Raw genomic sequence first — 17917 nt, 5'->3', positions numbered from 1 at the left:
AGCAGAGTGGACAAGTTGCTGTTAGCTGACAGTGAGGCATGTATGTGTCCATCAAAGTGACCACGCCCTAATGTATGCAAAAACGTTAAGACCTAATATAAATAAAAGGGTCGTGTTAGAAAACAATTCACTCACAGATTCATAATCATGAAGGTGGAATCTAACTATATCGATAATAATATGTATTGCATCCATGGGTAGAAACATGTTTTTTTCTGCTTTAAAGTTGGGCATTTTATCATGGGGGTCTATGGAAATTGCTCCTTTCTGCAGCCAGTCCCTAGCGGCCCATGTATGAACTGCAGTGTGTGGCACTTCCGTATTGGCGTCCCGGCTGTTCCCCAGAGTTTGCTGCTTGATATTGTATCGTAGTCATAACATATTGTATTGTAACATATCAAATTGTAACATATCCAATTGTAACATAATGTATGGTATCATATTGTATTGTTACAAATATTATCGAATCTTATCAAATCGAATCGTTACGTATCATATACTATCGTATCCAATCATATCGTAACATATAGCAGTTGCATTGTGCAGAAATGTGCTGAATACACAGAGAGATGTACAAGCTTCACAGTATTTTGGAGGAGGAAATAAGAGAAGTCGGGTCGGTGTCACTGGCTCTCCTTCTCCAGCTGGAGACAGCTGCTGCTCTTTGAATTTAGATTCACCTACTGCACATACAGTGAGATTCTATGCGCTGCAATCTGACATGTAAGAGGGCTTTATAAAGTGTGTGGGTGGATGTGTGCATACTAGCATTCTTAGTGTGAACGTTACTTAATGCCGTCTCATGACACATACAGTAGAGACAGCTGGTGGGGGCTGCAGATTTGTGTTTACATGTTTATTTGTGTTTCTGGCATGGAAAGGAAGGCAAGAAATCTGTCTTCAGTTTTTCTCCGAGCCATCAGAGGACTGACTGGGTCGATTCCAGATGTGGATGTACTAGGGCAGCTCAATTCATCGTATTTTAATTGCCATTACGATTATGGCTTGCAACGATTACAAAAACAACGTAATCGAAATAAAACGATTATTTTTTTATTTATTTATTTTTTTTGGTTTTTCAGTTGAATTATACTTAAAGTTCAGGATTATCAACTGTTACAAACATACTGCAAAAATTCTCCAATAAATTGATGTTTTCAAAGTAAATGAATAATCGTTTTTAATAATCGTGATATCAATTATTGACCCAAATAATCGAGATTAGGATTTTTGCCCTAATCGAGCAGCCCTAGGATGTACTGTGTTCTCCCTTGTTTAAAGCTCTACAAATAAATGCTGAATAAACCCTCACTGTTTATAGGGATAGTGTTCCCCTAAATCAAATATACTGTATATTTTTACCTATTGTTATTCAATCAAGGCAATTAATCTGAGCAGCAGTCACAATCTCAAATAATTGTTGTTTTTTGGAGTGCTTTAACCAGTGATGTTTTGCGCTGTTTTAAAAACATTTTTTTAGCATTTTAAAAACCTATATGGTTGAAGGGCATACATAAAAAAAAGAGATGCAATTAAAATTAACACTAATACATTAAAGAGGCCCTTTTTTGGAGGTTTTCCCTTGTATTGTATAGGTTTTAGTGCATGTCAATGGTCTGCAAAGGCTAAAATCTCTGTTACAATCACGCTTCTATTGGCTAGCGCTCCAACACATTATACGTGATAGGCTAAGGGGCGGAACATCTCTAAGCGGTTGATCAATCACAACAGAGCCGGCCAGCTAACCAATCAGAGCAGACTGGGCTCTGGTTTCAGACAGAGGGTGAAAAGAGGTGCTGCAGCACAGGCAGTATGAGAAAAATAAAGAGCTTTTTGAACATTAAAGCATGGAGACATGTCACAGGTAAATGTGTGTCCAGTTTGACTAGAAAACAGAGCGATGCATTGTAATTGTAACATGCCATCACCCACCCCCCCCACCCCCCCTCTCTCTTTCTCTCTCTCTTGCACCCTCTGCGAGATTACCGTCTCCATAGCAACCCAGCAGATTGGCTTGGATGTCACAGTGGTTGTGGGTGCCATGGCAACACCCATATGCTTGTGTTTCGCTCCGTTACAACGTGTGCAGGATACAGGAACACACACATACATATACACACACACACACACACACACACACACACACACACACACACACACACACACACACACACACAGGGCCCTCACATTGTTGCACGTAACAATAGCTCAGTGCTAGTAAAGATTAAAGGGGAGTGTTTGGGGGTGGGGGGGGGGGCTGCAGCTTCATGTCATTTTGCAAATGGCTCATGATTTATGCAGCAGATTCTGTGCACTTTGAATCAGAGCCAGATCTCTACGGGACGGTCAGCCGGACGCTCAACACAGCCTGTTGGAAACATCAATATTTAATACAGGAAGTAGAATCAGGAATGTGGTTACAGTAAATACTGAAGTTACTACATTATAATAATAATAATAATACATTGGATTTTTATAGCGCTTTTCCTAATGCTCAAAGACGCTTTATATAAAATCAGAAAAGAAAACAAATGATGGAGTACACAGGATACATAAGATACCCAAACTGCAGACCTATTATTATTTTTAATATTTATTTATTCTGTCTTGTGTGAGAAGATGATGTCCTATTTCTTTCCTATTAAAAATAAATTGAAATGTTCTTTTTTATATGATTATGTTTGTTTATTTGTTGTATGACATTTACTCTCATCATACTTTCCAGTCCTTTATTTGTATATTGTGTCTCTACTATATTAAAAAAGAGATTCAATTTTAATTAGATAAACTAAACCCCCAAAAAAACAATTACATTTAAATTAGATTCACAAATGGCAGACTGGGTTAAAGGCACAACTTAATGATTAGGGCTACAAGAACAACTAATTGCCATTATTTTTCACTGCTATTGTGATATGATTCACCATATTGGAGGCATTGATCATTATTTATATATTAACATGACCATGGTCTGAGGATGGTTTAAGAGGATCTGATCAAGACACAAGGATTCTGCTGGACATGCATGTGATCTTATGTCTGTCCCGTTCTTTAGACATCTTTTTTTATTATTATTTTTATATATATTCATCTACATACATAGATATATATATATATGGTGTGCAGGGTTATGATGAGGCAGAGTGTTTCCATGGAAACAGTCAGGGAGGGAAGAGGAGAGAGAGTAAATTGTGTGTTCGTTGGTGGGTGTGTGTGTGTGTGTGTGTGTGTGTGTGTGTGTGTGTGTGTGTGTGTGTGTGTGTGTGTGTGTGTGTGTGTGTGTGTGTGTGTGGTGTGTGTGTGTGTGTGTGTGTGTGTGTGTGTGTGTGTGGTGTGTGTGTGTGTGTGTGTGTGTGTGTGTGTGTGTGTGTGTGTGTGTGGGATGACAGTGAAGTGATTTGAGTTCACCTGACTTAAACATTCCTGTTCTCATATACACACACTTACACACTCCCACGTACATTCACCATAATCACTGCAAGAGGATACAGTGGTGTGTGTGTGTCTGTCATGCGGTCCGTGTCTTTTGTGTGTCCGTGTCTTTGTGTGTCCGTGTGTGTTTGTGTGCTGTGTTTAGTTGAAGAAAGGTGAAATTATTTTACCTGACAGAACAATGCTGCTTCTCTCTGTCGCTTCTTTCTCTTTCTCCTCCACACAAACGGAAGCAGACACACACACACCAACCCAGTCTCACGGCATTTCGTGTTATAGTCACGACGTTTAATCTATTGATTCGTGTTCACCAACACGATTTTCCCCTTTTTTTTTCGTGTCAACACAGAACGTTTATTTCAAAGCAATGTATTTCTATTGGTAGTGTGTTTCGTGCCTGCAACACGTCTGTTTTGTCCGGTCGGGGTCGTGGAAGACCGGAAGCTGTGTGGTTCATAAAAACATGTTCTTACTCAATATCAAGCCACGATTATTGTTTTTATTTTAAATCGTATAATGTCGGACTTCTTTTGCCGTCCCCGAGGAAAAGAAATGGGGCTCAGAGCCTCAGAATACTGAAATCTGTAGTTTTTTTAATATTTTTTTCTTTCTAATTTGTTATTCTTTTCTAAATAACACACTGTTATTTACTCAACAATAACACACAATTGTCCTTGTTTTTTTGTTTTTTTTTAATTCTATAATCCTGGGCTTTTTTGCCGTTCCGCAGGAACTGAATTTCAAAATAAAATAACCGGAAACAGAATTAGGCCTATAAGAGACATTTCGAGCATCATTGCGATACACAGCCACTGAACTGATTACCCAAGATCCTCAGCTATGGGTTAAGCTCGCTGATTGGATGTTTTAGCCGCAATGCAAGTTGGGATAAGGTGTTTATGCGATATAAAATCCAAAAAACATTTCCGAGTTTAGGATGGCCGAAGACACTACACTACCCATAATCCTCAGCTATTGTTTGGGACTTTGCCCCGTGATTAATGGGATTGGATGTTGGAGTGGCAGTGCGCCAAGGTTACGCCGAGCGCCAAACAGCTCTTTGAAATGGAGCGAAACCCACGGCATACTATCCCAAACTGTATTCGAACGTCTGTTTCCGGTGACTTTTATTTTGAAATTCAGTTCCTGATGAACGGCAAAAAAGCCAGAAATGATAGAATTAAACAAATAAATAAAAACAAGCATAATTGTGTGTTATTGTTGTCAAACCATATTCATCAATTATACACACACATACACACACACACACACACACAGGGCCGCCCCTCCCTACAGGCCAATCACGCAGGCTGCATGGGGCCCCGCCTTGCGCAGGGGGCCCCGCCTAGAGGGCCTCAGCTGCTGTGCGCAGTTCTCCGCTCAGTTCTCCGCGCACCCCTGGCTGACACGCGAGAGTGAGAGGTGACAAGGGGAGCACGTCTGTAACGCGACACCGTTGCAATGAATCGACATCTGACCAATCACGGCTTTGATACGGCCACTAGTGCAGGTGAAGAGATGTCTGTGAAAAGACAGTTTCAGTCCGGAGCAAGCTAGAGGGAAAAAAAACAAAACATGAAGAAACTATAGAGCATCACTCGAAGGTGGGTTATTGTATGAGTCAAATGTACAACTTGCGAATGTTGTATAAGTCAAATTGCCAATTGCCATATTAAAACATCAGCTGCAATTCACGACATGAAGAAGGCAGTCTCTGCATAGCATATAGGCTAATGGAGATGCAGTTATTTCCAGCATTCTTTATTTAACATTCATTCACGTATGTTATGCCTTTGATCTGCTAACTACAGGAGGAAGAGTGATACACTGTCTGTCTAGTTGGCTTACATAACAGTTAAAGTTTACAGCCTAAAAAACATGGAACATTTTTCCCCCTTATATTCATTTTTATGTCAATTTGCACATTTCATGGTGATGCTCAGCCTCTCCCCTTAACTCCTAACAGTCATCATCATGTCAACCACAACACAGAGAAATACTGATAGAAATGTGTGTGTAGTTGTTGATACATTGCTGACAGAGGGAACTAGAATACAGATTTAAGAAATATCAGTTTTTGAGCATGTCATAAGCATGTTTTGTCTTGACTATATTACAACTATATTATGATAAAATAATATAGTATTTATATTATTGAATTGAATATTATTATTATTATTAGTAGAAGTAGTTTATTTGCATTAATTATATTGTAATCTTTTTGAGGCTAGTATTTGGCAGGAAATGCAGACGTATTCACCTGTAAACGCATACTGAACGACATACATGCACATTTACCATTAACTCACTGTATAAAAAAGTGTTGATAATAATAATAAACAGGAATTATATTTGCAAAGTAGCCTACTTTGTTTCCAAAAACTTTTTTTTTCACTCCTGTCGGTTGGGGGGCCTCATCTCACAATGTCGCTTGGGGCCCCAAGTTGGCCAGGGGCGGCCCTGCACACACACACACACACACACACACACACACACCACACACACACACACACACACGCACACACACACAGTGATCTGAGAAGCTGCCATGTTATTATTTTAACGCCCTCTCTAGAACTCGCTTTGGGATTTGTCAATGGGACTCAAATTTGTGAATTTATATTTTATGATATTTTCTTTACGCTCCAAATGTAGATCTTTGAGGGCAAGAAAACAAATACTATAACAAAGATAAGCAAATCCTTCTCTCATACAAATGGTATGTACATGTATATAGTGGAACGATGGCTATCCTAGCTCTGTTTAACTGTAAAAGAAAGATCCCAATAAGAACGTATAATGCTCACTTTACTATATATATTTTGTATTGTCTCAACAACAAAGAAAACAAAACAAAAAAAACTGTAGAAACCAGTCAGTGTTTCTTCTTCATATCTAAGCTAGTTGCTAACTGCTAACGACAAACAAATATTTCACCGCAAGTCCCAGTAAAAAGTGAGCCAATAGTTTTTACACTTATACAAATAAAACAAAAAGGGTAGACTGTTTAAGTTTGGGAGATGTAGTGGTGGGTTTTCCTACAGTTGAAGCCAAGCTATCTGTTTCTTGTGTTTCAAGGCTTTGTGCTAAGCTAACAGCTGCTAGCTTTAGCTTCATATCTAATGAACAGATCTGAGAGTTAAATCCATCTAACTCTCCGCCAAAAAGCAAGCAAAAATATTTCCCAAAACGACGTACCATTCCTTTAAGGTTGGACACATTGAACCGTGGATGTTTGGAAATATAAGATAAGATAATAAGTACTTTATTGATCCCATATTGGGAAATGTTTGCTTTGCAGCAGCATTACAAACATTGCACATACGACAATTTTCTGAAATGAATTCTCCTTATGATCTTAAAACCACCACTGCTGTTTAGCTGAAGAGCAGCTGATGACTAATGTATATTCATGTATTTATGAAAAGCCGACGCAGACATTGGCCGAAAGCTGTTTCCTGGCAGATGATGCATTTATGTAATGTCAGCAGGTTTGTCTGGGAAGATAGTGGCTTATCAGAGGATTTCTCGTACCATTAAACTCTAATGTTTGGGAAATAGAGTCATGATATGGATGTTTTCATCAGCATTACACATAAGGAGCCTCGGGATTTTCATGGCCATAACGACACTGTGCATATGAACATAAAAACGTTGAATCTTAAAGTAATAAAATATTGCGTGTAAGTGGTTACTGACAGATGTTTTTCCAGGAAGTGATACATGTCTGAATGAGTGTCTTTTTCCTGGATGTTTCCCTCTGCAGGTACCTGATGAATGTGACGTTCGAGGGGCGTAATCTGTCGTTCAGCGAGGACGGATACCAGATGCACCCCAAGCTAGTCATCATTCTGCTCAACAAGGAGAGGCAGTGGGAGAGGGTGAGCAGTGTGTGTGTGTGTGTGAATAAGTGTGTACTCATATTCAGCTGTATCCTGTAAGTACAGTTCCTGGTTGGTGCTCGAGTATCTGTCCGTCTATCTGAATCTCTTATCATCCCATTTTCACTTTTTAAGCATTTTAAGCCGAAAGCTTTACAGGCACTTCTCTGATTAGATGATATCTACTGGGTGAAGGTGCCTTTGAGCAACACTCTGCAGCTCAGGCTCCAGAGCGCTGGGGTAGTAAAAATGCTTGTGTGTTCATTTTTTAAAACTTTGAGGAAGCTATAACATACCACTTATCATTTAATGAGTATTTTTACATATGCATCCTTCAGTTTGCCTCTGCTGCACACAAAGTATTTCCACATGACATTTTTTTATTATAGACTGTATACAAAGAAGTAGACGTGGTGTCACCCATGGGTTTATGAACCTTGGTTTTGAAGCCTTGAGTTAGGTATTCAGAGTTTTAGGTACATCTTCACCGATGTTGAGTCACCGACTCATGACGGAGACACGGGACGAGCAGGAGTTCTGATGTCAAACACTGATATTTAATACAAGCATCGGCCGGAGAAATTCACATCACAAGTCACACAGTCAAAGGTTCTGACTGCACGGGTGGTTTGCCATGTCAAATCTGATCAGCCTCGCATCTTGGTAGACCTTTTAACTAGTTTACAGAGTCAAATCCACATATTGGAGATGGGCGTAAACCATGGCGTAAACACATCTGCAGACACAGGAGATGTCTCTCCCATCTCTGGAGCTTAGAAACTAGCGTTCTCACACTCGCAAAACCTCCCGATGCCCTGTAGGTCAAGCTGTAAAACCTAGTATCAACATACGACTGCATCAACACATTCCTTACGGGAGATTAGAAGCAGGGATGGTCGTACATGTCAACACACACAATAAGGTTAAATGTCTAAGGAGTAAAGACAAAATTAATCCCTAACAGTGTTCATCTTGTCTTTTGGCCATTGTTATTTTTCCACCTTCTCTACTTTTGTTTTTGCCCATTTTTATATTGGTTTTTGACCATTGTCACCTAGTTTTTTGTGCAGTCGCCATCTTTGATTTTGTCTGTTGTCATTTTGTTTTTTTTGGAACCAGAAATAACATGAGACGGTGTGACAACCAACGCTGGTCAAGACATAGTTATAGGGCGACCAACATGTTCAAATTGACTTTCATGACCAGAAAACACTTGTATTGTAAGAAAATAAAAACTCAGACAACGTATAATGACAATTCAAACTTCAAATCGTTAAACGAACAGTGAAATATAACCATAGTTATTGTGAAAGCAGCACCTTTTTCACACCATACGTGAGACTTAGGAATAAAAAACAAACTTTATAAATGCACAGTCAGCTTTCCTCCTAATAAATGAAGTTTGAAGAAAGCTCTTAAAGTACAGGTAGAGAAATGGAATAGATTCTCTTAGTACAGGTGGAAAGCAGATGTTGGTGATGCATACATTTAGAAACCAACAAGCTTAAAGGTGGGGTAGGTAAGTTTGAGAAACCGGCACTTTTTGTTATATTCCATGGAATTCTCTTAACATCCCGATAGCAATGAATATCTTAAGTGCTTTGACAAAAAATCCAAACTGATCTCGTGCCCTCATTGGTCATGTGCGCGTTCGTGTGTGTTGGAGGAGGGGCTCTGTAAGGAAGTGGCAGGTTTGTTCCGGCTGTGTATTTTCAAATTCTAGCGCACTCGAGCTGGTTTCTCAAACTTACCTACCCCACCTTTAAAGGAACTTGCTCCTCCTGCAAAGTCACCATCCTCCTTCTCCTCCATTGTGTCTGCAGTCTGACCCCTTTGACTCGCCCTATTCTTTATTCCCTGAGTTTCTCTCTAATCTATATTCTGTCCTCTGATCAGAGAACAAGGTGAATCGCTCCTCTCCTCTCTCCCTTTCTATCTTTCTCCCCTTGCAGTCTGCACCTCCCCTTCTCTCCCCCTTTCCTCCCTCCCTCATGTTTAATTCTTAGCTTGACTTCCAGCTGAACCACTTTTCTTGGATCCTAATGAGTTCCAGCTCCTACAACCATGCTCCTTCTGCACCTTTGAAGTAGTGTGAAGACTCTGGAGTGTCCAGTCCAGTTTGCTCTCCTCCGGGCAGATTTTAACCCCTTTTTTTCCATCCGTCTTTCCCTTACTCACGCTTTTTTTAACCCCTCCAGATACAACGAGGCTGCATTGTGCCTCGGAGATACAAATCCTCAGCTTGTCCAACCCAGGCAGCCTTGGCCAGTTTGTGTTCCCTGGAGTGTAATATATGTGTGTGTGCTCATTTACATACTTAACGAGTGTGCAAACTTTACACTCTGGCGCCTCTCTCCCGTTACACACTGTCCAATTAGCTGAAGATCCATGTCCACCCACATCTTCCTACAAGTTAAAGTGGGCATTTCTAGAGGAAAGCGCTCGTAAGAGGCGTATGCTGTGTCTCAAATCGCGTACCTCTGCATTACAAAAGTGCATCCCACTGCGAAATATAGCAAAATGACACTATAGGCGCGTTCACACCAAGTACTTTTCCCACAAAGGTTCCTGAGAACTCTTTAGTTCTCATGAACTAAGTACAGACCGCGTTCACACCGGAAATTAGTTCCTGAGGGAGAATTAGGCAAATGAAGCCGCTGACGTCACTTCTTCTTCTTCTGCTTTGGGTTTACTGGCAGGCCGAAAACCACTTCATGGCGTATACTGCCGCCCAAAATCCCCGGCTGGAAGTCCCCGGAGTTAGGGACTGGCTTCAGTAGAAGCTGCTGGGACTCCCAGCAGCTTCTACTGAAGCCTTCCCGAGTAAACGGCCAGAACGACGACACCTCCTCATCTCCACCGCTCCCATGTTTTATTTTGTGTTGTCATAAGTTAGTCTCTCTGTGTTTCTGCGCTGGGCTAATGCTAATGCTAATAATGCAATGCGAGGATAATAAAATGGCGGCTTCACAAAAGTTTTTGGGAGTTTTACGGGGCGTGGTTTGCATTCCGCCTAGCCAATTAGACATAGGAACCTTTTTCTCCCACGAAAGTCCCTGCTCTCTAGCACGGACTGAAAAGGGGGTAAAAAGTTATGGATGCCCGTCAAAATGACGGGCAGCGAAAAAGTCTAGCGCAACCTGTGGTTGGTACATAGTGGAAATGGCAGCATTGTACAAATAAAAGTTATACATGTGGGTTGTTTCCCTGCTTAACTAACATACCACATACCATACCATGTTGAAAAGAGGCCACCAAACTGACACCAAACTGACACCAAAGGACACGTCCCGATGGAACACGACTGTTGTGTCGCCTCAAGTCTCCTGCGTCTTGGCCATGTGTCGCACTGGAACACACCGCAAAGACTTCAGCCGACGGCCAATGGGTTAATTGAGCAGTCTGCTAACACTTGTTGCTCGCTATCTAGTTAGCTAAGAGCAGCCATTATCATTTCCTGTGATGGCATAGCAGTTGTGTTCGATTTAAGAGAACGCTATACTCTCAAAATTCACACATTGCGCAAAAATTAACATGGTATGACATGGCAGTGTATTTAGGGAAGTATCCAAATTGAGACAGTGCAAGAGTTTCAACCTTTTAACAGTCAAAAGTTGAGTGTGGTAGACACACTAAACGACCGCCATCTTTCCTACATAGCCGAAGTTAGGCGATGAATACGATTACTCCGGTAAACACAGCACTGTACTTATAAACAAACACATGTTTTTTTTCATTATTTAAGAAATGTATCACTATACTAGTGTCACAAAGAATCCATCGTTATTTGTTTTGGTTAATTTAATAGTCTTTTATGATTTGGTACCGTGAATGATTGTTGCTAGCTAGCTAACTAGCTAACACTGGCCATCATCACTTCCACTAAAGGCCCAGACAAACTGACACCAAAGGACACGTCCCGACGAAACACGACTGTTGCGTCGCCTCGCGTCTCTGCGTCTTGGCCATGTGTCGCACTGGAACACACCGCAAAGACTTCAGCCGACGGCCAAGTAGCACGTACGAACTGCGCATGCGTGAGTGGCAATAACTCTCCTTACCAGCAGGCGGCGGTAGTGTGTATTCGTCATTCAAAAGAGGCAACAACCGGAAGACAGACTGCGTGATACACCGAGAGAAGAAGAACAGATAAACAAACAACAAATAGCGTGTGCGTTGGTCTTCGGTTTCTTCATTCCAGATCGCTTTGATGAAAAATAAACTCTTGTGTCCAGCTGAGATGAAAATGAAAAACAATAGCTGTCTTTGTTTGCCTTCTTAATCGTTTGTTTGGGTCCCTCACTTCCGTTTCGCTTCTCATGCACTGATTCGCTAGCTGAACAGCCAATCAGAGTGATTTATTTGACCGACAGCCTTTGGCCGATCCGGACACACCAATCTAAGTAGGGCGACACGACGCTCATCGACGGCCAGACATCTATCGACGGCCGAAATCGGGCCTTAAGAGCACAGCAGCTTTATGCAATTTTGAAAAACACAAAATGGTCAAAATTCACACTGTGTATGTGTTCAAAGTGCTAGTTATGGCAGTCAAAGAGATATATCCAAATGTAGACACACCGTGATTTTCAACCTGTGTGTCAGGACAAAAGTCTGGTTTCACGTTAGCACCATCTGAGGGAAATGTAGTCATTTATGATGCTCGTCTTGTCGAGTGGAGCCACAATCGCTGAGGGCTCTCCAGACCAACAGCTGAAAGGGCTCCATTTCTGTCTCTCTTTCTCCGTCACACAGACACTCACTTGACTCTTTCTCTCAGGCAAAATGTAGCCTCTCATTTTCTTAGTCTAATCGCTCCATCTAATTCCCTCGGCACCCTCTCCTCTTGATCTGAATTCTGCTCTTTCCCCCATTTCACTCTCGTCCTTCCCGTTAACCTTGTTCTCGTTTTATACTCTGGGTCCCAGGCCTCTCCTCTCGTCTTTCTTTTTCCTCTTACTTATTCCCATCACTTTCTTCCATCATGTTTATCCTCATATCATGAAATTCTCCCGTTCATTTGTTGCCTCGTTGTCGTTCTACTGACAGATGGACTAATCACATCTAAATCCAGAAAGCAGATGTTTTTTGCGTAACAAGTCAAAGTCCACATTGCTTTTTGCCAATTGTTTACAAGAGCAGCGCTTTTGATGGACTGGACTCATTGCAGCATGGAATTTAATCTGCATTCATGTTTTAATTAGATTCCTGCCCAGTGATTCATTTTGTGTATTTAGTTGTTAGCATTGAGTCTCCATGATTGCAGTTAACCCTAACCTTAGTGAAACGTCCAGAATACAGCGTTTAAAGAAATCCTAATCTGTGTTTTAAAGGTCGCCTATCATGCAAAATCCACTTCTTCATGTCTCTTCTACATCAGCATGTGTCCTCTCTTCTCCATGGCTCTTATACATCAACATGTGTCCCCTCTTCTCCATGTCTCTTCTACATCAACATGTGTCCCCTCTTCTTCATGTCTCTTCTACATCAACATGTGTCCCCTCTTCTTCATGTCTCTTCTACATCAACATGTGTCCTCTCTTCTTCATGTCTCTTCTACATCAACATGTGTCCCCTCTTCTTCATGTCTCTTCTACATCAACATGTGTCCTCTCTTCTCCATGTCTCTTCTACATCAACATGTGTCCCCTCTTCTCCATGTCTCTTCTACATCAACATGTGTCCTCTCTTCTTCATGTCTCTTCTACATCAACATGTGTCCCCTCTTCTTCATGTCTCTTCTACATCAACATGTGTCCTCTCTTCTTCATGTCTCTTCTACATCAACATGTGTCCCCTCTTCTTCATGTCTCTTCTACATCAACATGTGTCCCCTCTTCTCCATGTCTCTTCTACATCAACATGTGTCCTCTCTTCTTCATGTTTCTTCTACATCAACATGTGTCCCCTCTTCTTCATGTCTCTTCTACATCACATGTGTCCCCTCTTCTTCATGTCTCTTCTACATCAACATGTGTCCTCTCTTCTTCATGTCTCTTCTACATCAACATGTGTCCTCTCTTCTTCATGTCTCTTCTAACATCAACATGTGTCCCCTCTTCTTCATGTCTCTTCTACATCAACATGTGTCCTCTCTTCTTCATGTCTCTTCTACATCAACATGTGTCCCCTCTTCTTCATGTCTCTTCTACATCAACATGTGTCCTCATCTTCTTCATGTCTCTTCTACATCAACATGTGTCCCCTCTTCTTCATGTCTCTTCTACATCAACATGTGTCCCCTCTTCCTCATGTCTCTTCTACATCAGCATGTGTCCCCTCTTCTTCATGTCTCTTCTACGTCAACATGTGTCCCCTCTTCTTCATGTCTCTTCTACATCAACATGTGTCCCCTCTTCTTCATGTCTCTTCTACATCAACATGTGTCCCCTCTGTGGAAAGAGACTGAAAGTTTCAGGAACAAAGATTCTCTCTCTTTTTGTCCTGATCCATTTCTATAAAAACCTGTCTGAAAATGAGCTGATCAGATTTTGGCCACTTTATGATGTCATAACGATGTTTTGGCTTGTGTAGCCATTACACAAGCCAAAACATCGTTATGACATCATAAAGTGGCCAAAATCTGATCAGCAACCAAGGTAACCCCCCCCCCCCTATAACATATTGATGAAAAACAGAATAATATGGGACCTTTAAGGAAATCTGAATGTTTGTTTTGTTTCTCTGCAGGTGGGTAAATGGGAGAACGGTTCCCTGTCCATGAAGTACCACGTGTGGCCTCGTTATGAACTGTATGGCGGGGCAGCAACCAGGGAGGACGACCACCTGTCCATCGTGACTCTGGAGGAAGCTCCCTTCGTCATCGTGGAAGACGTGGATCCGCTCAGCGGGACCTGCATGAGGAACACCGTGCCCTGCCGGAAACAGTTAAAAACACTGTGAGTGTCTTGGCTTCCGTTAGAAAGATATCGCTCGTCACCAGCTTGAGCTTCAATATCAGGATACATGTATTTATTGTCCTTGCAACAATGGAAGTAGTCATTTCTCTTTCGTACAGTTTGCCCATCACTGTCACTTTAGAGCAGGCGCCGTGGGAATTGTAGTCTTTCATAGTGTGTTGACTACAGACGTCACAATTAGGTGGCCTTTCTTATAAAAACAAAATACTGGCTCTAACAGGGAACGTTAAATCTCAGATACACCAAGTTTTAGAAAGAAAAACTAGAATAGGATTGTCAAGAATTAAAATACGTTTCTGAAAAGGGACCTCAGCATATACCCACAGATCGACAACTGTAGAAGTCAAGTGGATGTGAAGTACATTATTTTATAGGAGCATCAACTGAAAACAAAATGAACACTGGGACTGATGTCTTACAACTAGTGCTGTCAATAGATGTAATCGTGTTAATCACAAGTTGAAAACACTAGTATTTGCTTGTGTTTTGGGGCGCGATAAAACAAATATATGTGATGTGTTGTAATGAAGAAATGCATGACAAACTCTCAGGAGAAATCAGAGGGTTTTTTATTTTATTATAACATTAATTAATGATCTGGCGTAAAACCTGACAATTTTCAAACACTTCTCTAAGGCACAAAAAAATAACTTGTTTTAATGCGTTAAGGTTTCCAAATTGAGAAATTCTCTTACTTTTTATTTCCTCGCTCCTCGGGCTCGGTATCACCGGAAGTTGATTTGTCTGCGCCATCTTGAGTAGCGTCCCAGTGGCCTTATTTTTGCCGGAGGACCGAGGATCGATAATGACGGAGCGATAATCGAGGAACTACCAGACCATCCTCCGGTGAAATCCTCAGACACTCGCCCCGCCCCCTTACTGCGTATCGCTCACTGATTGGACGATGCAGTGCATGCACTGATCTGGCTGCTGTCAGACGATCAGCTGTGCGGCGACATCACAAACGGACGTCGCTTCACGTGACGCTCCGGAGGAAAGGACGTCCCATTGCTCTTAAAACTCATTTCCCTGCTTCTCGTGGTTTCCTTGCGTCTCTCCATGCTTCCCTGGTGGGAGGGACTAGTCGCAGGGAAACAACGCAAGTGAAGGACGCAAGGAATCCATTCAACCAAAGTGAGAGGCAGCTATAGTCAAATCTGCCAAACTCTTCCAGCCTGTGCTTATTTATCTGACTCAGGATAAATCTGTCTGTAAACAAAATATGTTCACACTCAAACACAGCTGTTGTTATCTGACTGGTGTGACCCAGCAATGACCTAAGACCTACTTGAATGATTCCTACCAGAAAAAGGCATTCTAATATCAGAATAAGCATAACGTCTAGCATATGAATCTACTCACAAATGAATAGATAGCAATGATTTCAAAAATACTTGACAGAAGAGATGAAACGGAGAAAACCCTACCAGAAAAGGACATTCTAGTATCATATATAAAAACATATACAGTTTTATATATACAGTCTATGATCAAAACAAGCATGAAGTCGAACATATGAATGCATTTATATAGATATGAAGAAAATCTAAATGACTTGACAGAAGAGATGAAACTGCCTGAATGTTTGCTGTGAATGATGATGATTTCCCACGACAGCTCCACAGAGCCAGAGGTAGAATCAGTTCACACTTCATCGGTGTGAGAGTGACGCTGCCAGAGACTCCAAATCACGACTACAATTAACACTTCATGCCAATTCAGGAGCACATATTTCATTCAGTATTCAGGTTGTTTTATTACTTTTTAGTCATTGACTCAGTTTGTCTATACATGCGCTTTGTTTCCGATTCAAAGTCATTTTTTACATGCAGTCTAAAGAATTCAAGACACAGAAACATGCTTTATTATATGCCTTATATCTGAAAGCATCGGAAAACATTCAAGTAAAATATATATGAATAAATAATAAAATAGTAATAATAATGATAACTATTATCCTTAATAAAAAATAAACTAATACAATGAAAAATAATTATATTTAATGTAAATAATAATCATACAAAGAGGGAAATACAAATTAAAAAAAGAATATTCCGGGAATTTTTTGTGTAGTTTTAGATGTTTCTTAGTCTGTCCAACACATTTTTACTCACGATACAAAATCAAAACGAGATAACAATAACAATAATCCTTTAAAATATTAAACAACTACTTTACTACTACTTTAGAAATAAATTATACTTCATATAAATCAGGGATGGGCAACTTTTATGAAGGTAGATATGGTGCAAAATGCGAGAGCTTGTAAAACCTGATGTGAGCACTTGCAGAAAAAATATCTGAGCTTGTGTGCATACATTTACACTTGTATAAAATATCCACGTATCTGTGAACCAAATTTAAAGTCACAGAAGAAAAAAAAAAAGTTTTGTAGCTTGTAGAAAAAAAATGAACTTAGTGATGAAATGTTCTCTTGCAGAAAAATACATGTTTTTAAAATATATTTTCCATTACAACTGCAACTTGGTTATTACAACCTCTCAAATCAGTCATTACAACTTGACGAATCTGCTCTGTGGCAGTATACATCGACGAATCTGCGGCCTTGACTTTTGCTACACTTCTTGCGATGAATGTGTTGCTAAAGTAATTTCCACCATATACAACAGCCCGTGTTTCTTGTGAGTGAACAAACACAATACACACAAACGCGTCACAGATTATTTCGCGGTATTTGGCTGCCGAACGAAATCATGTACACAGCTCGCGACGTAACTAGGAGTCTAGTGGACGGTATCAGTACTACAAGGCCCCCGGGCCGCCATTTGCCCATCCCTGATATAAATACTATAGTAATCATTGCATTTCATTTTGTCTTAATTTAAAAAACAAAACATTTCATACTCTGTTCTTGTACATATCATATTCTATTGACATGTATAGACTTTTGCACTACTTTTTATTTTCTATTTTTGTATATGTTGCATTGTTGGAGGAGCTCCGGTCAGAAGAATTACATTTCCATTTCTACACTGTAGCTTTGTGCACATGACAATAAAACCTTTGGATCTTGAATCTTTTTTGTCTATGCAGCAATGAAACGAAGGACTCTGGGATCTACATAAAGCGCTGCTGTAAGGGATTCTGCATCGACATCCTGAAGAAGATCGCCAAGCAGGTGAAGTTCACCTACGACCTTTACTTGGTGACCAACGGCAAGCACGGAAAGAAGATCAACGGCACGTGGAACGGCATGGTGGGAGAGGTGAGGAGAGAACTAGGAGTGCCTTTTTTCTATATGTTGTTGAATACAGTTACATTTAAACTTCTGTATATGAAGATCTGCATATTGGAGATAAACGGACATATTTCTGACAGCAAGCTTTAAAATACAAACTTCCTAATATACAGAAGTTAGCATTTAAACATGGCTTTTCTTAAAGCCATGTCATGCTTTTCCAGTTATTACCCATCCCCTTGTGTGTTATGAAGGTTTTTCTGCATGTAAACGGTCTGCAGAGTCACAAACCCTCAAAGTACACCCTGTAGCGAGTAAAACTCTAACGCTGCGTCCACACTACAGCGTCGACAGCTTCAAAAACAGTTTCCAACGCGTCTGCCCATTCACTTTGAATGGGGTGACGTCACGTTGCCTCGCTTTTCGCCGAACTGAATTGTGGGTAGCATAGCGGTCCGTCTCCGCCGGAGACGCCGGAGTAGCCA

The 17917-nt window shown here is 40.8% G+C and overlaps 1 protein-coding gene across 6 annotated transcripts in view; it reads left to right on the top strand.

Annotated features, from left to right (window-relative positions):
- Positions 1-17917, top strand: part of LOC117542502 (glutamate receptor ionotropic, NMDA 2B) — a 221566-nt gene that overhangs the window by 157056 nt on the left and 46593 nt on the right. For all 6 annotated transcript variants that reach the window (XM_034210217.1, XM_034210216.1, XM_034210211.1 and 3 more), the window contains exons 8-10: positions 7199-7313; positions 14004-14212; positions 17288-17459. In XM_034210217.1, the coding sequence (XP_034066108.1) occupies positions 7199-7313; positions 14004-14212; positions 17288-17459 (496 nt within the window). The remainder of the gene's footprint in view (positions 1-7198; positions 7314-14003; positions 14213-17287; positions 17460-17917) is intronic.

This window comes from Gymnodraco acuticeps, unplaced genomic scaffold (assembly GCF_902827175.1).
Source record: "Gymnodraco acuticeps unplaced genomic scaffold, fGymAcu1.1, whole genome shotgun sequence".
In the NCBI taxonomy this organism is placed as follows: Eukaryota; Metazoa; Chordata; class Actinopteri; order Perciformes; family Bathydraconidae; genus Gymnodraco; species Gymnodraco acuticeps.
This window is presented reverse-complemented; position numbering and strand designations above follow the sequence as displayed.